Genomic DNA, 23,344 nt, shown 5'->3' with positions numbered 1-23,344 from the left:
TTTGTGTATGTATGTGTATGTGTACAAATTTTGTAGACACACGTTTTACAACTTAGAATTATCCGATTTACTCGCAACAAGTTGCATTCGACAGGGAATTGATTGCTATTGAAAATGGGCCCGATCATTGCTTTTCGGAATTATTGAAAATCATTGTTTTTTCCCACAGGTCCCCTTGAAAAAAAATCAAAAAACAATTGTTTTTGAATGGTGGCAAGGCAAAAATATTAAAAATGATCGAAAAAATGTGATCTATTCACCCAAAGAGCTTTTTTGACCTTTTTAAAGTGATTTTTTCAATATATTTTATAATGCACGAGAAAGGCATCATCACTGCTAGGTGGATTAATCTGGGTTTTTTAATGAAATTCACACAATTTGTTATAAACAGCCGAACGGCAACATGGTTATGTTTAGTAAATTCTGCGATTGCTATGAAGCTTGTAAACTTTAAATTTTGTGCTTCATCCTTATAATATATGGCAAAAGGATGGATTGTGCATTGAGGGTTTGCCCAATGAAAACCTTGTATAGCGTCCTGAATAACAAAAGAGTAATTTTCAGAGAAGTCAGCAATTATAATGCAATCAGTTGCTTCCAAATTAATTTTAAGTTGTTTTAAGTAGTTTCCTTGTTGCTCTGCAATAAAATTATGCGGAGATAATTCGCTTAATTTTTCTAAAAATGTTTCCACATACTCTTCTGCATCCATTCGCATTGAATTTAAATGGCAACGATCTGTTTGCTTCCATTGTTTAAATTCTAAGGAATCGACATTTTCAAGAAAATGCATCAGGTCATTCTCCAGTGTCTGCGTACCCGGGCAATGAGCACAGGTTTTCAACCAACATTTCTCTGTAGGATTTTCACAAAGTATTTTAAAAAACAAGTCATTATACGTTTTTAAATGGTTATGAATAAGTTTCTTGTCCTTAAGGGTTTTAAACATTAATTTAACATTCTACCAGCTACCAATTGATTCAGCACTCGTTGATTCCAAAGAAAACAAAGAAAAATAACTATTAGGAGCATGTTTCTTCATATAATGTAATACATATTGTATTCGATTATTCTATTTTGTTGCATGATAGGCAACTGCTCTACAAATTGAGCTACTAGGTCGGATAAGGTAAGATTATACGGAACTGATGTTTTTTCAATTTTCTGAATAATCGAGTACAACTAGTATAACGTAGCAAATCATGATGTCTGAATGAACAAAAAGAAGAGATTATTCTACTTACCAACACTAGGAACAGCGTCAATTTCCGATGATCCAGCGGCATTGGGATCGATTATTTCGAAACCACCATTATTGATGTTTGCTGGTGCGGCGAAATTGTTCACTCTAGATGGTCCCGCCACGGCGAAATTATTGGTGTCTGATGGTCCGGCAACGGCGAGATCATCAAGTTTCGATGGTTCAGAAACGGTGAGTTCTTGATTTTCACATTGTTTAAATTCTAAGGAATCGACATTTTCAAGAAAATGCATCAGGTCATTCTCCAGTGTCTGCGTACCCGGGCAATGAGCACAGGTTTTCAACCAACATTTCTCTGTAGGATTTTCACAAAGTATTTTAAAAACAAGTCATTATACGTTTTTAAATGGTTATGAATAAGTTTCTTGTCCTTAAGGGTTTTAAACATTAATTTAACATTCTACCAGCTACCAATTGATTCAGCACTCGTTGATTCCAAAGAAAACAAAGATTCTGAAAACAAGATGGAAAAATAACTATTAGGAGCATGTTTCTTCATATAATGTAATACATATTGTATTCGATTATTCTATTTTGTTGCATGATAGGCAACTGCTCTACAAATTGAGCTACTAGGTCGGATTAGGTAAGATTATACGGAACTGATGTTTTTTTCAATTTTCTGAATAATCGAGTACAACTAGTATAACGTAGCAAATCATGATGTCTGAATGAACAAAAAGAAGAGATTATTCTACTTACCAACACTAGGAACAGCGTCAATTTCCGATGATCCAGCGGCATTGGGATCGATTATTTCGAAACCACCATTATTGATGTTTGCTGGTGCGGCGAAATTGTTCACTCTAGATGGTCCCGCCACGGCGAAATTATTGGTGTCTGATGGTCCGGCAACGGCGAGATCATCAAGTTTCGATGGTTCAGAAACGGTGAGTTCTTGATTTTCACATTCTATATTAACTGCACTTGGAGCTGCTGGCTCGTTTCTTTTCTTGATAATGCGATAAAGTCGGCAATAGCAGGTATTACAAATGTGGGAACAGCTTTTATCCAATTTTATTCTCCTTTCCGCTGCATAATCATACAGTTTAGGAGTAAGTTCCCTGTAACAATTACTCCAAACATGGCAATTTGAGCATTCGTGCTTCATTGTATTAAACGTTTCTGGACAATTGGAACTGGACAATTTCACTGATTTTCTTGACTGACATATACTTTATCTTATAGACCACTTTAAATAGTCCCTTTGGGTATCATTTAGGTAGAGTGAACAAGGAAAAGGAGACAGATGAATCATAATCAAAAAAGAAAATACAATGAATTACTTGCATCAAAAATATTGAAAACATATAAACAAAGCAGGTAACCTATTGTATGGATCGCTGAAAACCAACCTTTTTGAAAAATGACATATTGCATTGCCGATTTTGGAGAATGAAGTCATCAATAACAACACCAGACTATTCCGATTGAATTATTTTCAACTATTGCGATTCGTAAATTCTTCTAATAAACGAGACCAAACAAACACTCTTGAATAACATTTTCATACTTTTGATTTAATTTGAGCTATTTGAAATAGTGGAGAATAACGTTCATTCCATGTGTGTATGGGCAGAAAAATTGAAATTTTCAAAAAAATGTAACTCAAAAACGGCTCGATGAACATTTCTAATTTTTGATATGTTATGTAAAAATATTTAAATTTTCATAAAAAATATAAAATATATAGTCGTTGTGGTCCAACATTTCAAAATCATAAAAACGAATATTTTGACCATTTTAGCAAATTTGAGTGCACCAATACACCAAACCAAAAATTTTAGTAAGAACTAGAAGTAATAAGCTTTCTATCCATAAAAAATATTGCAAATCGATCCAGTGGTTCAAAAGTTTTTTAAAATAAAAATTTCGAAAAATAGCGATTTTTCTGGTAACCCTATATCGAACATGGTCATCCTAATAAAAAATAAAAATACGGGTCTAATTATTTTCGATGAAGAACATACCAAGCGATATTGAGCAAAATTGGACAACTATTTTTCAACTCTATTCTTTTCCCGTGGAATCGCTGTATATATATATATATATACACACATATATATATATATATATATATATATATATATATATATATAAGAAAGAAGAAGGAAGAAAGAAGAAAAAAGAAGAAGGAAGAAAGAAGAAAGAAAAAGGAAGAAGAAAGAAGAAACAAGGACGAAGCAACAAAGAAGAAGGAAGAAGGAAGAAGGTAGAAAGAAGAAGGAAGAAGTAAAAACGAAGAAGGAAGAAGAAAAAAGGAAGAAGGAAGAAGAGAGAAGGAAGAAGAAGGAAGAAAGAAAGTAGAAGAATAAAGGAAGACGGGAGAAAGAAGGAAGAAAATGAAGAATGAAGAAGGAAGAAGGAAGAAGAAAAAAGTTAGAAGGAGGAAGGAAGAATAAGAAGGAAAAATTAAGAAGGAAGGAGAAGAAGGAAAAATAAGAAGGAAAAATTAAGAAGGAAGGAGAAGAAGGAAAAATTAGGAAGGAAGGAGAAGAAGGCAACATTAAGCAGGAAGAAGGACAGGGGAAGAAGGAAAAATTAAGAATGAAGAAGGAAGAAGGAAGAAGGAAGAAAAAAGGAAGAATAATGATGTTTTCGGTGTTACTTGGGTCGTAGCCTGGGTGAAAAACAGAATCGCGATTCTCCTGTAGAATCTTGTCGATTTCCTCTGTCGTTGGAATTAGCTTCCATTCAAAGCACGAATCATAGAGTTTACCGTCGTTTACGTCGCTACGAACTTTAGCAATTTGCCATTTTCCACCCTAAAATCGACGTAATCGTCCGGTTTTCGGACATTTTCTCAGCATGGAGGAGTACCAAGATGTAGAAGACGCGTCCTGGACCGCAGCAACACTCCGCGACAAAGCATCCGGGACCACATTCTCCTTTCCCTTTCGGTGCACCACGGTCACATCGTGTTGTTGGAGATCTAGAGCCCATCTGCTACACCTTGATCCTACCTTCCATTTGGAATTGAGAACATGGGTGAGAGCAGAAGAATCTGTAATAAGGGTAAAATGATACCCCTCTACATACCCTCTGAATGCCTCGATGGCTAGAATCGCCGCCAGAGCCTCTTTCTCTGCCGCGTGGTAGTTTTTTTTGCGGTGTCGTTAACTTGTGCGAGTAGTAGGAGATTACCCGTTCCCCGCCTTCTTGTTGCTGTGTTAACACACCGGCAACGGCCACATCACTCGCGTCTGTTTGGATCACGAATTCGCGGGTAAAGTCCGGACTCCCGAAGATTGGGGAGGAGATTAGGCACTCCTTTATTTCGCAAAAGGCTAGCTCGACAGCGTCGCTCCATTGAAGGACTTTCGAGCTGGTCTGAAGCAAATCCGTTAGGGCGGATGTCACCCCACTAAAGGTGGCTATAAAACGACGATAATAATTCGCCATTCCTAGGAATCTTCTGAGTTTTGTAACGGTAGTGGGCCTTTCATATTCCACGATTGGTCTGATTTTCTCAGGGTTCGCCCGGAGGCCACTCGTGCTCAGAAGATATCCTAGGAAGGGAATTTTGTTCACTCCGAACTTGGATTTCTCCAGGTTAATACTGAGGTTTGCTTCTCTCAGACTTAGCTCTGCGTGATGCTTGTTACCGTCATCAACGGGTACAATATAGGGGATTTTCTACAGTAAAAATGGACCTCTGACGAAAATAAAGTGAATATTCTAGCTAGTAATTGAGCTCAAAAATTTAAATTTTCATTAGTCTGTCCTACGATATGTCCCTCGTTCCTATCTCACTACTCACCTAAACCAGTTCCTAGAGGTTGGTATCTCTGACCAACAAACAGATCAAAAGGGATAGAGAAAGTTGAAAGGGGAGAGAGGGTGGAAAGGAGGAATTGAGAGAAAACGGAGGAGAAAAGAAAAAAACGAGAAGGCGAGACCGGGGGACAGGGAGTTGGACATCGGAACGCATGTGAAACGGCTGTGGAGAACTTGTTGGATGGTGAAGAGAATTGAACGGTAACTCGAGTGTGAATGAAGATCGTTCGTGGTGAGGCCTCCGGTATCGCGACTGTGCTGATCGTCGAGACACGAGCTCGGACATTGGCTCGAAAAGTGGAGTTTTACGCGATTCATAAAGTGCAGTGGATAACCCTATTTCGCACCAGAAAGCGCGGACGGTGGCGAGCTCATTGGCTGGTGGCCGGCAAGTTCCCTCGCCATTTTGTCGCGCCACACGTGGTGGGAGTGTAGTAACTTACGCTTTGGAGGTGAGGGCTTCTGTGAGGTCCGGTGGGATCACCCCCGCTTACAGAAAGCCCAAAATCCGATTGTTGCTACCCCACACACGAGCCAAGGGACGTCACCGGAAATCATCGAAGTCCATTGACCACGCCGCACCCAGTTCTTCAGACAAGCTTGGGCCGAGGAGGTCGGATAAACACAACACCCCACACCGGGAGCAGATCGTGGCGAGCTCATAGGCTGGTGGCCGACAAGCCCCTTTGATATTGTCGCGCCACACGTGGTAGGAGTGTGACAACTTACGCTTTGGAGGTGAGGGCTGCTGTAAGGTCTAGTGGGACCACCCCGCTTACGGATAGCCCAATATCCGATTGTTGCTGCCCTACCCACGAGCCATGGGACGTCACTCTATTGTTTGGCCATAATCGTCGTTACAACCAACCAAGCAAGCACGCAGGACACTTGAAGGTAATTCTACCGCAATCAACACCATCGCAGACCAGGTAGCAACCACACGTAAAGCCGCTTCAGACAGTTCGACGCAAGAAACCAAACCGCGGCCATCGCAGTCCCGGTATCGAATACACCGCAGTCCCGGTATCGAACACACGTAAGGTCGCTCTAGACCGATCGTCGCCAAGAACCACCCAAGCTACCCCCATCGACCACTCGGTGATCCAGCACTGGCAAGTAAACGATCATTCCTCTCTCTCTCTATCGCATGCAAATGGGCCTCAACCTACACCCTCCCTCCCGTCCTATACCTTCAAGGGATGAGAAAATGAATAAATATGTATAAGAATATTTAGTTGTGTTGTGTCACTTTATTCACGGAAAGAGGGTCCATTCTTGGTGTCTTGGTCTTCCATTGTCCCAGTTGTGGTTGTGAGTCCTCCCAAAGTAAGTGGTAGCCGGCCCCAAGAGTACTTAGCCCTGAGCTAGTCGGTTGTTACAATTGGCGATCCATGAAAAATAAAAATATTCAGAATTTCCGAATCCTGAATATTTCCACTTGTTAGGGAGACTCACGATAACAATTTTCTGTTGATTATCGTGATCGTTGTCCAAGTCTGCGTCAAGGGGGAGAGTAAGAGTAAAAGGTCGATTGGAAACAATGTGTATATAGCTAATGTAAATAGTGTCTCAAGTTTATTTCTTCCACCACAATCATTGAATTAGTTTTTTTTCTTATTTTCGTATTATTTTCTTATCAGCTTTTATTTATACTTTAAAATTACTTAGACTAAGTATCGCAATCATCAAGCGTGTAGTTGAACTTATTTAAGGGTTAGTCGGAAAAGTGAGGAGTACTGTAATTGAATTCGAATATTTTGTTCAGTGAACACTTATAATTTGTTTGAAATGGCGGCAGGTGGTGAGATGATTATGATATCGGAAGAGAATTTAGGAATTTTTTTTATGACGTTAGAGTAGACCATTTGAATGAAGAAGAACTGGATTTTGAGCTTGAAGTCCGCGACATCGTGTTCAGTAAGGACGATTCGATGTCGAGGAAACGCCGAGCATTGAGGGAAAAGATGAAAAAGGAGAAAGAAGAACAGGATAGTGGAATTAGGACAATGAAACGCAACCCGGAAGAGGAGTTAAGGATCTGTGAGATGAAGCTGCAAGAATTTGAGTTAACATTAGGGGAAGTAACCAGTACATTGCCTCCAAGATGCCAATCCATCTTATTGCACCTTGGCAACCGGGTTAGATTGCTACGACAATGTCTGGGACTTGAAGCGAAAGCACAGATAGATAATATTCTGGGAAAAATCCTCAAATATCTAGAAGAACATTTCTATAACAAAAGCCCGGCTCGTAATCAGGGAAACTCCGAACTAGGTCTCACGAAATTATTCGAGGTCATACAAACAACTGATGAAAGCAGAGTGTGCGGTATTGGCACCATTACAATAGAGATGTTAACAGACAGTAGTCCAACATAAAGCGGTTGACCGTTGGTAAAGCACTAACGGACAACACGCATCTCAGCAGGCCATGCGCATCACCAATAAGACACGTGTATCACAGTAGGCGGCGAACCTAACTCGTCCTCAATCAATCGCGACCAGTCATAGTGTACGGACGCATTAGGCAGCTTCTCCGGAAAGCGACCATAAAGCCCCCACATTTTGGCGATCCTGCCAGGAGCGTCCCTTTAGTGGTTTTGTTTTTTCTCTCTGAGGACCTGCGTAACCTTCGGAAATTGTTATCAAACTACGAATATTGTGAATCGCACGTGTGTAAACGAAAAAAAAAAACCCAGATTAATCCACCTAGCGGTGATGGTGCCTTTCTCGTTTATTTCGAGTTAGTAATTTCTACGCACTTTTGGTATGAAAAAAAGTATTTTGTCCATAACTTTTGAACCCATAGTCCGATCGGGTAAATTTTCAATAGGAAACAATGGGACAGGATTCTGCGTCGAATGCAACTTGTTGCAAGCAAATCCGTCAAGGGTAAGTGCCTGAAAAATGGGCTAGACTTTTCCACTCGTTGTTGTCTAAACAAAAAGTATTTTGACCATAACTTCTGAGCCCATAGTCCGATCCAGCCAATTTTCAATAGGAAACAATGGGACAGGATTCTGCGTCGAATGCAACTTGTTGCAAGCAAATCCGTTAAGGGTAAGTGCCTGAAAAGTGGGCTAGACTGCTGGCAAACTTTTGCGCACATACACACCCATACACACACACACATACACACACAGACATCACCTCGATTCGTCGAGCTGAGTCGATCGGTATATAACACTATGGGTCTCCGAGCCTCCTATAAAAAGTTTGTTTTTGGAGCGAACATATAGCCTTTACGTATACTTTGTATACGAGAAAGGCAAAACAGGTGAGTCAAAAAAAAAAATCTATCAAATGAATGGATTGCGGTTAAACAACCGCAAAGTGTGCCAGTAATGGCCACTGGAAACTGGTTGTGGTTATAAAAAAAATCACAAGGTGTGTCTTCTTGAGAACACCGGAAATGGATTGCGGTTGGGTAACCGCAAAGTGAGTCCTAAATGACCACTGGAAACTGGTTGTGGTTAAAGACTATCACAAGGTGTGACTTTTAAAGAACACCGGAAATGGATGGCGGTTATGTAAACGCAAAGTGAGTCGTGAATGGCCACTGGAAACTGGTTGTGGTTATAAAAAAAATCACAAGGTGTGTCTTCTTGAGAACACCGGAAATGGATTGCGGTTGGGTAACCGCAAAGTGAGTCGCGAATGGCCACTGGAAACTGGTTGTGGTTATAAAAATCACAAGGTGTGTCTTCTTAAGAACACCGGAAATGGATTGCGGTTAGGTAACCGCAAAGTGAGTCGTGAATGGCCACTGGAAACTGGTTGTGGTTATAAAAAAAATCACAAGGTGTGTCTTCTTGAGAACACCGGAAATGGATTGCGGTTTGGTAACCGCAAAGTGAGTCGTGAATGGCCACTGGAAATTGGTTGTGGTTATTTTAATCACAAGGTGTATCTTTTCAAGAACGCCGGAAATGGTTTGCGGTTTGGTAACCGCAAAGTGAGTCGTGAATGGCCACTGGAAACTGGTTGTGGTTATTTTAATCACAAGGTGTGTCTTTTTTTAGAAACACCGGAAATGATTTGCGATCATGAAACAAAGTGAGTCCTAAGTGACCAGTTGAAAGTTGCTGTGGTTATTGTAATCAGAAAGTGTGTCTTTCCAAAGGACAGCTATAACAAATATGGATTCTGGTTGCAAAGTGCATACCCAATGTCCACTGAAACAAAAGAAAAATGATTGCGTTAGTGCGTACCATAAATTGAGTCGTAAATGACCTCTGGGCTTATTGCGCCACTGTTTTTTGGTACCGAATACAACTTTGTGTCAAAAAAAAAGAGAGAAAGATAAATATGTGGTCACTGTGAAATGGCTTATAATTATGTAAAATTCAAGTTTTAAGAATTACCAGAAATCGAATACATTATCATTTTCCTGTCACAATATTGTAATAAGCCAGTGCTAGAGATGTTGAGGGTAAAACGTATATCATTTTTTTCTTCTCCCTCAACCAGATTGAACAACCAACATGTCGAGTGGAGGCAAGTATGTATTGGCTCCGATCGCTTATGACGATTCGGACGAAGCTGAAACTAGTAATCCTGGTGACGAAGCTTCGAGTTGCTCGGATGAATTCGAGGTAGCAGCACATGAAACCGTAGAGACAGAGTACGGGACACCGATGGCGGTTAGTGACATAGGTTGTCGACTTCGTCACGAAGAGCCAACGATCAATAATTACACTAATCAGCATACAACCGGTGCAGATACAGAAAAGGAGAATGACAACGGCCGATTCGAATTTTCGAGTGGTTCGATCGACAGAGGAAGCAACATCCGCTGGGATCTCATCCCTAAGTTTCCAAATGACATTCCAACGAACAAGCTCTGGGAACACTGGCAGAGCTTCATAGAGAATTTCGAGATAGCTACTTCCCTATCTTCGTTCGCCGGACCTGCTTCCAAAGCTAAGCTACTGTATTTATCTATCGGAAAGCATCTGCAGGACATTATAAACGCAGCGGACCTACGACCAAACTACAATGATTCGAAATGCTACATGACGTTAGTCGAAGGAATAAACTATTACTTCAAATCTATGACTGATACTGCTGCCGAGCACGAGGCATTTCAAACCATGCGCCAAATAAAGGCGAATCAATCGTAGCGTTTCACGCCAGATTGACACAGAAAGTGCGCCTTTGCGGCTACAGTAAACCCGACCAAACTCGTTTTGTTTTGGCACAGCTGCTGAAAGGAATGCAGAACCGCGACCTGGCCATAACAGCTAGAACGTACGGCCATAATGCACATTACGTAGTGCAAGCGGCTACAAGAGTGGAGGCATACAAAGCTCCCGAGGAGATAGCCGAACCCAGTTTCTCCGATGTACAAGCAGTTTCTCGGAAACGCGTGTTTAGCCAGGACAGGCATCCTTCCCGAAAATTCAGAAAAACGGACGAGTTCGACGGAACCAGCATGAAGAAAAACTTGAGAATGACGAAGTCTCCACCACCGGAGTATCAGAGTCTCCAAAGGCGTTGTTGGAAATGCGGATTCACGTCCCATAGGACGAATCGATGCCCCGCTATGGGTAAGCGGTGCAATTCTTGTGGGCGTACAGGACACTACGCATCAATGTGCCGTAATACGAACAAAAAGAGGCGTATCAATACCATTCAAGAAGAAGAATCACGGAATAGGCTGTCACCTGTATGGAAGAAAGACTCAAGTGATGAACAGGTATAATTTGAAATATTAGATTGTAGTACCTAAAAAATTTATAATCCAATAAATCCATGAAGTGAACTGTAGGAAAGACTTTTTTTATTACCCATTTCATTTCATCTAGATACACAAAAAAAAAAAAAAGGAAATACAAAAAAACATTTTTCCCACTTTTCCTCTTTAGCATGTAAACGCAGTTGCATCGCTAAACGATGCCCTCGTCCGTTGTCGCCTGGGCTCATCCAGACCAATTGATTTTTCAGTTGACTCAGGAGCTGACGTCAACATCGTCGGTGGAACTGACTGGATACAGTTGTATGAGGATTTTCGCTACAGCAGAGCTTTGTTAACTCTTACCGAACACTCTACAGTGAAAGAACTTCGAGCATATGCATCAACCACGCCAATGGAAGTGTACTGTGCCTTCAGTACAGAAGTGGAAGTTGTAGAAGCAACCAAGCCAATGATATCAGCGAATTTTCTCGTCGTCAAGGGAGGCCGGCGATCGATACTGGAAGACGTACTGCGAGCGAGTTGAGGCTTTGGAAGTAGGCCTTACCGTTAGTAATTGCGAAGAATCCAACAGCGTAAAAATATTTCCAAAGATACCTAATGTTCGCGTGAAGTTTAGTATAGACACATCTGTCCCACCTGAGAAGAATGCGTACTATAATGTTCCGGCGGCTTATCGAGAAGCAGCCAGAGAACGCTTGGAAGACATGGAGGCACGTGGCATTATAGAACGGGTTGTGAAAGCGCCCGAGTGGATAAGTGGTATGTCTGCGGTACCAAAAGGAAAAAACGATTTCCGCCTGGTGGTTAATATGCGCGCACCCAACAAGGCGATTAACCGGGAATATTTCCGCATGCCGCTCATTGACGAAATGAAGGTAAAACTGCATGGCGCCAAATTATTTACAAAATTGGACCTAAATAATGCTTATTACCATATTGAGCTTAGCAAAGAATCTCGTGATCTCACAACCTTTCTAACAGAAAACGGTATGTACCGTTTTACACGGCTAATGTTTGGTGTGAATTGCGCGCCTGAAATTTTTCAGCGGGAGATGAGTCGTTTGTTAGAAGGGATTGATAACATCATCGTTTATATTGACGATATTCTTATCTTCGCTGAAACACTGGAGAAACTAAAAAAAACTACCGAGCAAGTTTTGAAGATCCTACGAGAACACAATTTGACACTCAATTTCGAGAAATGTGAATTCGAAAAAAGCTTCATCACGTTTCTAGGCCATGGCCTCGACAAGAATGGATTCAACATTGACGAGTCTAAAATACGAGCTATAAAAAGATTTCGTCCTCCAACTAACGTGTCTGAACTAAAAAGTTTTCTAGGACTTGCAACATTCGTCAGTCCTTATATCAAAGATTTTGCAGACGTCACGAGTGCACTATGGGCCGTCACTACAGCTAAGAACTGGTGTTGGGGACCGAAACAGTTATTAGCTTTTGAACAGGTATGTTTTTTTGTTTTGTTTCCACGTTCCTCTTTTTTTTTTGTTTTTCTTCAGTTATAAACCTTTCAAATTGATCTATTCACTACACGTAAAGGTTAAGGATCGAATAATAAATTGCGCAGCTACTCTAGGATATTTCTCAAACAATGACAAAACAATCTTGTACACCGATGCATCTTCCAACGCTCTCGGCGCAGTCCTGGTACAGGAAAGTACTACTTGCTCTCCGCGCATTATAAGCTTTGCTTCTAAGTCTCTCACCGATACCGAAAAGCGATATGCACAGAACCAACGTGAAGCGTTGGCCACTGTATGGGCCGTGGAACACTTTTCTTACTTTCTTCTTGGTCGACACTTCACATTACGCACTGACGCACAAGGTGTCGCATTCATATTGAATCGCTCACGTGAGAACTCTAAAAGAGCCTTAACGAGAGCTGATGGTTGGGCACTCCGCCTGAGTCCATACAACGTAGAGTATATCCGAGGACGTGACAATATCGCGGACCCACCTTCTCGCTTGTATGTGGGCACCGATGAACCTTTTGATGAACAGCATAGTCCGTGGGAGGTAGCAGCACTCGAGGCGAACTCGGTGGGTTTTTTGACCGAGAGTGAACTCCGAGACGAAACAGCATTAGACACAACGATACAAGCTGTTTTTGATGCATTAGAAATGCATATCTGGCCTAAGGAACTAAAAAGATTTGAAAACATATCAAACGATCTGTCAGTCCACAAGGGAATTCTGGTCAAAAATGGATGCGCCGTAGTTCCAAGTAAACTTCGAAACAAAACTTTAACTCTAGCCCACGACGGACACCCAATGGCTGCTAAATTGAAAAGTATCCTGCGAGAGCGGGTATGGTGGCCAGGCATGACCACCGATGCCGAAGAATGGGTGAAATCCTGTAAAGTTTGTGCAACAAACGGTCGTCCGGAAAAGCCAACTCCAATGAGACGAATCTTTGCCTCACAAACTGTATGGGAAACAATAGCATTAGATTTCAACGGTCCCTACGCGAGATTTGGAGGTATATCAATTTTGCTAATAGTTGACTATCGATCAAGGTAAATGTTTGCAACATGATCGTTACTCTAGTTTCCAAATTAATTTGGTTTTTTACAGATTTTTAATCGGCCGATCGGTGAAATCAACCAGTTTCGATCAGACGAAGCAAGTGTTAGAGGAGGTGTTTCAACGGGAAGGTTTCCCAAAATGCATTCGTTCTGACAATGGACCGCCTTTTAATGGCGCCGAATACAACACTTATTGCACTGAGCGAGGTATCGAGGTCGTCTTTTCTACACCCTTATTTCCCCAGCAGAATGGCCTCGTAGAAAACTACATGAAGCTGGTAAATAAAGCTATGGCCACTGCAGTTACTAATGGAACATGCTACAAGGAAGAACTAAAGGCGACTGTGAATGCTCATAACGCAGCGGCTCATGCAGTAACTGGTATACCGCCAGAGGAAGTTATGTTAGGACGTAAGATCAAGCGCCGTCTTCCTTTGCTGTGCCACCAGAAAGCGAACATCGATGAAGAACTCTTGAACCGGAAAGATAGAGCGGAAAAACTAAAAGCCAAGCAACGAGAAGATGCTCGTAGAGGTGCTCGAGAATGCCGTGTAGGTCCAGGTGACACTGTCATCGTCGAAAGACTGACGCGTACGAAAGGAGAGAGTCGATTTGACCCTCAGAGATACACGGTTATGCGGGAAAACAACGGAAGTCTTTTGTTGCAGAACGATCGTGGTCAAACTTTGAAACGCCACGTAACACAAACGAAGAAGGTGAGTCGATGGCGTGAACCTAATGAAACCGACGATGATAATCAGCAAGGATTAGACCAGGCAACAAGAAGAATCTTACCCACCAGGACAAAAGTACCCCCAACTTACTTGAAAGACTATGTGCAGTCTCTAGAAGCTTAACATGAATAATCCGTAAATATCTCTTGGAATTTCTCAACATTTTCGCACTGTATATTTTTGTCCATTGAAAGCACATCTTCTAATGATCGGTATGAATTATATAGAACTAATCTACATGTTCCCACTTTTTTTTCCTCACCTAATTGTTTGATGCGTTCTGAAACCAAAAAAATATATATATATAAATAAACAATTAACCGATAGAAACTAATATTTAATTAGAATACAAACCATTGGTTTTAGATTTAATAGTTACAGCCATAGCGTGAACTTTTTCAAATTATTATTTTGAAAATATGTATATAAAATAAATGAAATAACGGTATAGACCAATGCAAACTCTAACTTAACCTCACTTATTTTGACAGTTTACAGAGCTTGTTTACAAGGTGTTAGAAGAAAAATCGACGATGAGAAAATTGAAATTCATATTTTTAGTTTAAAATTGCTGTGATCCGTATATTTTAGTGTTATTCTTTGCATTCAGCATGAAATCAATCGCGATGGACATCTACATGCGAATAAAATGACGAAACAATTTTATCGGAAGCTGCGCCGGAGGCTAAGTCCCGGAGAAAAAGCTCTGTGAACTGTCATCCTACGTCATCATGCACTGGTCTATTGAGAATAAATAGATATAGACTTCAGACGTCAAAATTCAAGATGTATGTTCAGCGCAGGTGTGACCTAACGTATATTGAGCCGGTATTCGTTATCAAAACAATATACATTGCAACCGAAAACGGCAGTTGTCAAACATGAAGCATCACATATAGCTAAGCAGGTCAGTCCGGATATTACTCAGCATGCCGTCACTTTCGCTCACCTTTGGTTTTAGAGTTGAGCAGAGAGTAAAATAATGACAATAATAACTACATGTAAGTTTGGGCAACTGATGTCTTTTCTGTCACATCCCCGTCACTTCTACAAGATACTAGTTTTTCCGCATCCATATATGCTACAAATAAACACACACACATCAAAGATTTTTCTGTTTTGCACCTTTGATTAACAATGTCTGTATACACGCAGCCCAGAGACGTTGTTATTATATAGAGACACGCGGAGAGAATAAAAGCAATTCTGGCTTCACGGCCCCCAGACAAAACCAATGCTGTGCGATCGGCAACATATAAAATTGCGAGAACTTGAAGTGACTCTCAAAATGAGCAGTTATTTCATTTGTCTCACCTTCATATCCTGCCTTTTTCAGCACCATTGCCAAATATTCAACAACAAATATAATTAAATATAATATTTAAACTTGCTATGAGAACTCTGAAAACAGCTTACTTTACTTAACTTTTCAAACTTTTTAATGATTTATATAATGTTGATTACAATACTTATCTCGCATTTAGCACCGATTGGTAATGTTTGTTTACTTTGCTCGTTTGGTACCGTTCGATTGGTACTTTCGGCTTCACTCTTCGCGGGTCTCTATCTATAAACAACGTCTCTGACGCAGCCCATGCAGCTGTTGAAAAAAAGGCCTTTTGAAACATTTCAAATGCATAATGTTTGAAAAGCTTTAACACACTGGGCAAAATAATTGTGTTATTTATTTTGTTTTCACCTTCAAAGTGGAAAGAAATGAAAAGTTAATTAATATCCTGTAAATGATTACTCAACTATTGATTGGTGAGAGTGGATTTCTCATTTAATGTGAGAGGGGGATGTGCGGTATTGGCACCATTACAATAGAGATGTTAACAGACAGTAGTCCAACACAAAGCGGTTGACCGTTGGTAAAGCACTAACGGACAACACGCATCTCAGCAGGCCATGCGCATCACCAATAAGACACGTGTATCACAGTAGGCGGCGAACCTAACTCGTCCTCAATCAATCGCGACCAGTCATAGTGTACGGACGCATTAGGCAGCTTCTCCGGAAAGCGACCATAAAGCCCCACACAGAGTTTCAAGTGCAGTATCGTCTTTGGGTATCTCTCAGACAAACGTAGGGCTACAACCGTCTTTAACTCCGGCAGAATCAGATATTCTCGGTTCTTTGCAACGTCTTGGATTATTAGAATCAGGACAAGCTGAGCCAGCTGAACTTAGGGATGGATTGCTAAAGCTAGAAAACGAACTTAATTTGCTGCGTCGCGTAAAACCAACAAGTTCAACCTCCTCCAATCATCCAGATCGCGAGAAACCAGTCTCATACTATGAATCATACACAGGTACAATTCCGAAATCGACGGTTCCGGTTACACGCAGTCCAGGGAATCAGGAGACATTTAAGGCATCAGCTTCTACAACTAATTGGTACCGGTCAGGGCTAACCACTGAATTCACTCAGAGTAATTTCACTCCAGTCACACCGTATCCGGTGATAAACACTGTAACGAACGCCATCTAATTCAGCTCCTCGAGTAGCATCAACGATTAGCCTCTGGTCAAACCCTATAACTGTCACCTCAGGCCTATCGACGATTTATTCTAGCGGTAACCAACGCGTTTTGGAATCAGGGAATTGTTTGCTATTGAAAATGGGCCCGATCATTGCTTTTCGGAATTATTGAAAAATCATTGTTTTTTCCCACAGGTCCCCCTTGGAAAAAAAAAAATCAAAAAACAATTGTTTTTGAATGGTGGCAAGGCAAAATATTAAAATGATCGAAAAATGTGATCTATTCACCCAAAGAGCTTTTTTGACCTTTTTAAAGTGATTTTTTCAATATATTTTATAATGCACGAGAAAGGCATCATCACTGCTAGGTGGATTAATCTGGGTTTTTTAATGAAATTCACACAATTTGTTATAAACAGCCGAACGGCAACATGGTTATGTTTAGTAAATTCTGCGATTGCTATGAAGCTTGTAAACTTTAAATTTTGTGCTTCATCCTTATAATATATGGCAAAAGGATGGATTGTGCATTGAGGGTTTGCCCAATGAAAACCTTGTATAGCGTCCTGAATAACAAGAGTATTTTTCAGAGAAGTCAGCAATTATAATGCAATCAGTTGCTTCCAAATTAATTTTAAGTTGTTTTAAGTAGTTTCCTTGTTGCTCTGCAATAAAATTATGCGGAGATAATTCGCTTAATTTTTCTAAAATGTTTCCACATACTCTTCTGCATCCATTCGCATTGAATTTAAATGGCAACGATCTGTTTGCTTCCATTGTTTAAATTCTAAGGAATCGACATTTTCAAGAAAATGCATCAGGTCATTCTCCAGTGTCTGCGTACCCGGGCAATGAGCACAGGTTTTCAACCAACATTTCTCTGTAGGATTTTCACAAAGTATTTTGAAAAACAAGTCATTATACGTTTTTAAATGGTTATGAATAAGTTTCTTGTCCTTAAGGGTTTTAAACATTAATTTAACATTCTACCAGCTACCAATTGATTCAGCACTCGTTGATTCCAAAGAAAACAAAGATTCTGAAAACAAGATGGAAAAATAACTATTAGGAGCATGTTTCTTCATATAATGTAATACATATTGTATTCGATTATTCTATTTTGTTGCATGATAGGCAACTGCTCTACAAATTGAGCTACTAGGTCGGATAAGGTAAGATTATACGGAACTGATGTTTTTTTTCAATTTTCTGAATAATCGAGTACAACTAGTATAACGTAGCAAATCATGATGTCTGAATGAACAAAAGGAAGAGATTATTTTACTTACCAACACTAGGAACAGCGTCAATTTCCGATGATCCAGCGGCATTGGGATCGATTATTTCGAAACCACCATTATTGATGTTTGCTGGTGCGGCGAAATTGTTCACTCTAGATGGTCCCGCCACGGCGAAAATATTGGTGTCTGATGGTCCGGCAATGGCGAGATCATCAAGTTTCGCTGGTTCAGAAACGGTCAGTTCTTGATTTTCACATTGTTTAAATTCTAAGGAATCGACATTTTCAAGAAAATGCATCAGGTCATTCTCCAGTGTCTGCGTACCCGGGCAATGAGCACAGGTTTTCAACCAACATTTCTCTGTAGGATTTTCACAAAGTATTTTAAAAAACAAGTCATTATACGTTTTTAAATGGTTATGAATAAGTTTCTTGTCCTTAAGGGTTTTAAACATTAATTTAACATTCTACCAGCTACCAATTGATTCAGCACTCGTTGATTCCAAAGAAAACAAAGATTCTGAAAACAAGATGGAAAAATAACTATTAGGAGCATGTTTCTTCATATAATGTAATACATATTGTATTCGATTATTCTATTTTGTTGCATGATAGGCAACTGCTCTACAAATTGAGCTACTAGGTCGGATAAGGTAAGATTATACGGAACTGATGTTTTTTCAATTTTCTGAATAATCGAGTACAACTAGTATAACGTAGCAAATCATGATGTCTGAATGAACAAAAAGAAGAGATTATTCTACTTACCAACACTAGGAACAGCGTCAATTTCCGATGATCCAGCGGCATTGGGATCGATTATTTCGAAACCACCATTATTGATGTTTGCTGGTGCGGCGAAATTGTTCACTCTAGATGGTCCCGCCACGGCGAAATTATTGGTGTCTGATGGTCCGGCAACGGCGAGATCATCAAGTTTCGATGGTTCAGAAACGGTGAGTTCTTGATTTTCACATTCTATATTAACTGCACTTGGAGCTGCTGGCTCGTTTCTTTTCTTGATAATGCGATAAAGTCGGCAATAGCAGGTATTACAAATGTGGGAACAGCTTTTATCCAATTTTATTCTCCTTTCCGCTGCATAATCATACAGTTTAGGAGTAAGTTCCCTGTAACAATTACTCCAAACATGGCAATTTGAGCATTCGTGCTTCATTGTATTAAACGTTTCTGGACAATTGGAACTGGACAATTTCACTGATTTTCTTGACTGACATATACTTTATCTTATAGACCACTTTAAATAGTCCCTTTGGGTATCATTTAGGTAGAGTGAACAAGGAAAAGGAGACAGATGAATCATAATCAAAAGAAAATACAATGAATTACTTGCATCAAAAATATTGAAAACATATAAACAAAGCAGGTAACCTATTGTATGGATCGCTGAAAACCAACCTTTTTGAAAAATGACATATTGCATTGCCGATTTTGGAGAATGAAGTCATCAATAACAACACCAGACTATTCCGATTGAATTATTTTCAACTATTGCGATTCGTAAATTCTTCTAATAAACGAGACCAAACAAACACTCTTGAATAACATTTTCATACTTTTGATTTAATTTGAGCTATTTGAAATAGTGGAGAATAACGTTCATTCCATGTGTGTATGGGCAGAAAAATTGAAATTTTCAAAAAAATGTAACTCAAAAACGGCTCGATGAACATTTCTAATTTTTTGATATGTTATGTAAAAATATTTAAATTTTCATAAAAAAATATAAAAATATATAGTCGTTGTGGTCCAACATTTAAAAAATCTTAAAAAACGAATATTTTGACCATTTTAGCAAATTTGAGTGCACCAATACACCAAACCAAAAATTTTAGTAAGAACTAGAAGTAATAAGCTTTCTATCCATAAAAAAATATTGCAAATCGATCCAGTGGTTCAAAAGTTTTTTTTAAAATAAAAAATTTCGAAAAATAGCGATTTTTCTGGTAACCCTATATCGAACATGGTCATCCTAATAAAAAAATAAAAAATACGGGTCTAATTATTTTCGATGAAGAACATACCAAGCGATATTGAGCAAAATTGGACAACTATTTTTTTCAACTCTATTCTTTTCCCGTGGAATCGCTGTATATATATATATATATATATATATATATATATATATATATATATATATATATATATATATATATATATATATATAAGGAAGAAGGAAGAAGGAAGAAAGAAGAAGAAAGAAAGAAGAAAGAAGAAAGCAAAAGGAAGAAGAAAGCAGGAACAAGGACGAAGGAACAAAGAAGAAGGAAGAAGGAAGAAGCTAGAAGTAAGAAGGAAGAAGTAAGAACGAAGAAGGAAGAAGGAAAAAGGAATAAAGAAGAAGGAAGAAGAGAGGAGGAAGAAGAAGGAAGAAAGAAAGTAAAAGAATAAAGGAAGACGGGAGAAAGAAGGAAGAAAATGAAGAATGAAGAAGAAAGAAGGAAAAAGATAGAAGGAAGAGGGAAGGATAAGAAGGAAAAATTAAGAAAGAAGGAGAAGAAGGAAAAATGAGAAGGAAGGAGAAGAAGGAAAAATTAAGAAGGAAGGAGAAGAAGGAAAAATTAAGAAGGAAGGAGAAGAAGGAAACATTAAGCAGCAAGAAGGAAAGGGGAAGAAGGAAAAATTAAGAATGAAGAATGAAGAAGGAAGAAGGAAGAAAAAAGGAAGAATAATGATGTTTTCGGTGTTACTTGGGTCGTAGCCTGGGTGAAAAACAGAATCGTGATTCTCCTGTAGAATCTTGTCGATTTCCTCTGTCGTTGGAATTAGCTTCCATTCAAAGCACGAATCATAGAGTTTACCGTCGTTTACGTCGCTACGAACTTTAGCAATTTGCCATTTTCCACCCTAAAATCGACGTAATCGTCCGGTTTTTCGGACATTTTTCTCAGCATGGAGGAGTACCAAGATGTAGAAGACGCGTCCTGGACCGCAGCAACACTCCGCGACAAAGCATCCGGGACCACATTCTCCTTTCCCTTTCGGTGCACCACGGTCACATCGTGTTGTTGGAGATCTAGAGCCCATCTGCTACACCTTGATCCTACCTTCCATTTGGAATTGAGAACATGGGTGAGAGCAGAAGAATCTGTAATAAGGGTAAAATGATACCCCTCTACATACCCTCTGAATGCCTCGATGGCTAGAATCGCCGCCAGAGCCTCTTTCTCTGCCGCGTGGTAGTTTTTTTTGCGGTGTCGTTAACTTGTGCGAGTAGTAGGAGATTACCCGTTCCCCGCCTTCTTGTTGCTGTGTTAACACACCGGCAACGGCCACATCACTCGCGTCTGTTTGGATCACGAATTCGCGGGTAAAGTCCGGACTCCCGAAGATTGGGGAGGAGATTAGGCACTCCTTTATTTCGCAAAAGGCTAGCTCGACAGCGTCGCTCCATTGAAGGACTTTCGAGCTGGTCTGAAGCAAATCCGTTAGGGCGGATGTCACCCCACCAAAGGTGGCTATAAAACGACGATAATAATTCGCCATTCCTAGGAATCTTCTGAGTTTTGTAACGGTAGTGGGCCTTTCATATTCCACGATTGGTCTGATTTTCTCAGGGTTCGCCTGGAGGCCACTCGTGCTCAGAAGATATCCTAGGAAGGGAATTTTGTTCACTCCGAACTTGGATTTCTCCAGGTTAATACTGAGGTTTGCTTCTCTCAGACTTAGCTCTGCGTGATGCTTGTTACCGTCATCAACGGGTACAATATAGGGGATTTTCTACAGTAAAAATGGACCTCTGACGAAAATAAAGTGAATATTCTAGCTAGTAATTGAGCTCAAAAAATTAAATTTTCATTAGTCTGTCCTACGATATGTCCCTCGTTCCTATCTCACTACTCACCTAAACCAGTTCCTAGAGGTTGGTATCTCTGACCAACAAACAGATCAAAAGGGATAGAGAAAGTTGAAAGGGGAGAGAGGGGTGGAAAGGAGGAATGGAGAGAAAACGGAGGAGAAAAGAAAAAACGAGAAGGCGAGACCGGGGGACAGGGAGTTGGACATCGGAACGCATGTGAAACGGCTGTGGAGAACTTGTTGGATGGTGAAGAGAATTGAACGGTAACTCGAGTGTGCATGAAGATCGTTCGTGGTGAGGCCTCCGGTATCGCGACTGTGCTGATCGTCGAGACACGAGCTCGGACATTGGCTCGAAAAGTGGAGTTTTACGCGATTCATAAAGTGCAGTGCAGGCGGATAACCCTATTTCGCACCAGAAAGCGCGGACGGTGGCGAGCTCATTGGCTGGTGGCCGGCAAGTTCCCTCGCCATTTTGTCGCGCCACACGTGGTGGGAGTGTAGTAACTTACGCTTTGGAGGTGAGGGCTTCTGTGAGGTCCGGTGGGATCACCCCCGCTTACAGAAAGCCCAAAATCCGATTGTTGCTACCCCACACACGAGCCAAGGGACGTCACCGGAAATCATCGAAGTCCATTGACCACGCCGCACCCAGTTCTTCAGACAAGCTTGGGCCGAGGAGGTCGGATAAACACAACACCCCACACCGGGAGCAGATCGTGGCGAGCTCATAGGCTGGTGGCCGACAAGCCCCTTTGATATTGTCGCGCCACACGTGGTAGGTGTGACAACTTACGCTTTGGAGGTGAGGGCTGCTGTAAGGTCTAGTGGGACCACCCCGCTTACGGATAGCCCAATATCCGATTGTTGCTGCCCTACCCACGAGCCATGGGACGTCACTCTATTGTTTGGCCATAATCGTCGTTACAACCAACCAAGCAAGCACGCAGGACACTTGAAGGTAATTCTACCGCAATCAACACCATCGCAGACCAGGTAGCAACCACACGTAAAGCCGCTTCAGACAGTTCGACGCAAGAAACCAAACCGCGGCCATCGCAGTCCCGGTATCGAATACACCGCAGTCCCGGTATCGAACACACGTAAGGTCGCTCTAGACCGATCGTCGCCAAGAACCACCCAAGCTACCCCCATCGACCACTCGGTGATCCAGCACTGGCAAGTAAACGATCATTCCTCTCTCTCTATCGCATGCAAATGGGCCTCAACCTACCCCCTCCCTCCCGTCCTATACCTTCAAGGGATGAGAAAATGAATAAATATGTATAAGAATATTTAGTTGTGTTGCGTCACTTTATTCACGGAAAGAGGGTCCATTCTTGGTGTCTTGGTCTTCCATTGTCCCAGTTGTGGTTGTGAGTCCTCCCAAAGTAAGTGGTAGCCGGCCCCAAGAGTACTTAGCCCTGAGCTAGTCGGTTGTTACAATTGGCGATCCGCGAAAAAATAAAAATATTCAGAATTTCCGAATCCTGAATATTTCCACTTGCTAGGGGAGACTCACGATAACAATTTTCTGTTGATTATCGTGATCGTTGTCCAAGTCTGCGTCAAGGGGGAGAGTAAGAGTAAAAGGTCGATTGGAAACAATGTGTATATAGCTAATGTAAATAGTGTCTCAAGTTTATTTCTTCCACCACAATCATTGAATTAGTTTTTTTTCTTATTTTCGTATTATTTTCTTATCAGCTTTTATTTATACTTTAAAATTACTTAGACTAAGTATCGCAATCATCAAGCGTGTAGTTGAACTTATTTAAGGGTTAGTCGGAAA

General features: G+C 40.6%; 2 protein-coding genes across 2 annotated transcripts; both read right to left on the bottom strand.

The window, feature by feature from the left end:
- Positions 1-1,134: 1,134 nt before the first annotated feature.
- On the bottom strand, positions 1,135-2,880 carry LOC134225996 (uncharacterized). Its single transcript, XM_062706500.1, has 2 exons — positions 1,964-2,880; positions 1,135-1,714 (listed from the first exon to the last, which is right to left on the bottom strand). The coding sequence occupies exons 1-2, from the start codon at positions 2,370-2,372 to the stop codon at positions 1,662-1,664; spliced, it is 462 nt and encodes a 153-aa protein (XP_062562484.1). The 5' UTR covers positions 2,373-2,880; the 3' UTR covers positions 1,135-1,661.
- Positions 2,881-17,988: 15,108 nt separating this feature from the next.
- LOC134221363 (uncharacterized) lies at positions 17,989-18,997 on the bottom strand. Its single transcript, XM_062700559.1, has 2 exons — positions 18,502-18,997; positions 17,989-18,253 (listed from the first exon to the last, which is right to left on the bottom strand). Exons 1-2 carry the CDS (start codon positions 18,908-18,910, stop codon positions 18,201-18,203), a joined length of 462 nt encoding a protein of 153 aa, XP_062556543.1. The 5' UTR covers positions 18,911-18,997; the 3' UTR covers positions 17,989-18,200.
- Positions 18,998-23,344: the final 4,347 nt, after the last annotated feature.

This window comes from Armigeres subalbatus, chromosome 3 (genome assembly GCF_024139115.2).
Source record: "Armigeres subalbatus isolate Guangzhou_Male chromosome 3, GZ_Asu_2, whole genome shotgun sequence".
NCBI lineage: Eukaryota > Metazoa > Arthropoda > Insecta > Diptera > Culicidae > Armigeres > Armigeres subalbatus.
This window is presented reverse-complemented; position numbering and strand designations above follow the sequence as displayed.

Excerpts from the sequence above, each read along its gene's own strand:
- LOC134225996 (XM_062706500.1), bottom strand. The coding sequence starts at position 2,372 with ATGAAGCACGAATGCTCAAATTGCCATGTTTGGAGTAATTGTTACAGG. Across the intron at positions 1,715-1,963 it reads TGACGCTGTTCCTAGTGTTG|AATCTTTGTTTTCTTTGGAA; the intron begins GTAAGTAGAATA and ends TCTTGTTTTCAG.
- LOC134221363 (XM_062700559.1), bottom strand. The coding sequence starts at position 18,910 with ATGAAGCACGAATGCTCAAATTGCCATGTTTGGAGTAATTGTTACAGG. Across the intron at positions 18,254-18,501 it reads TGACGCTGTTCCTAGTGTTG|AATCTTTGTTTTCTTTGGAA; the intron begins GTAAGTAGAATA and ends TCTTGTTTTCAG.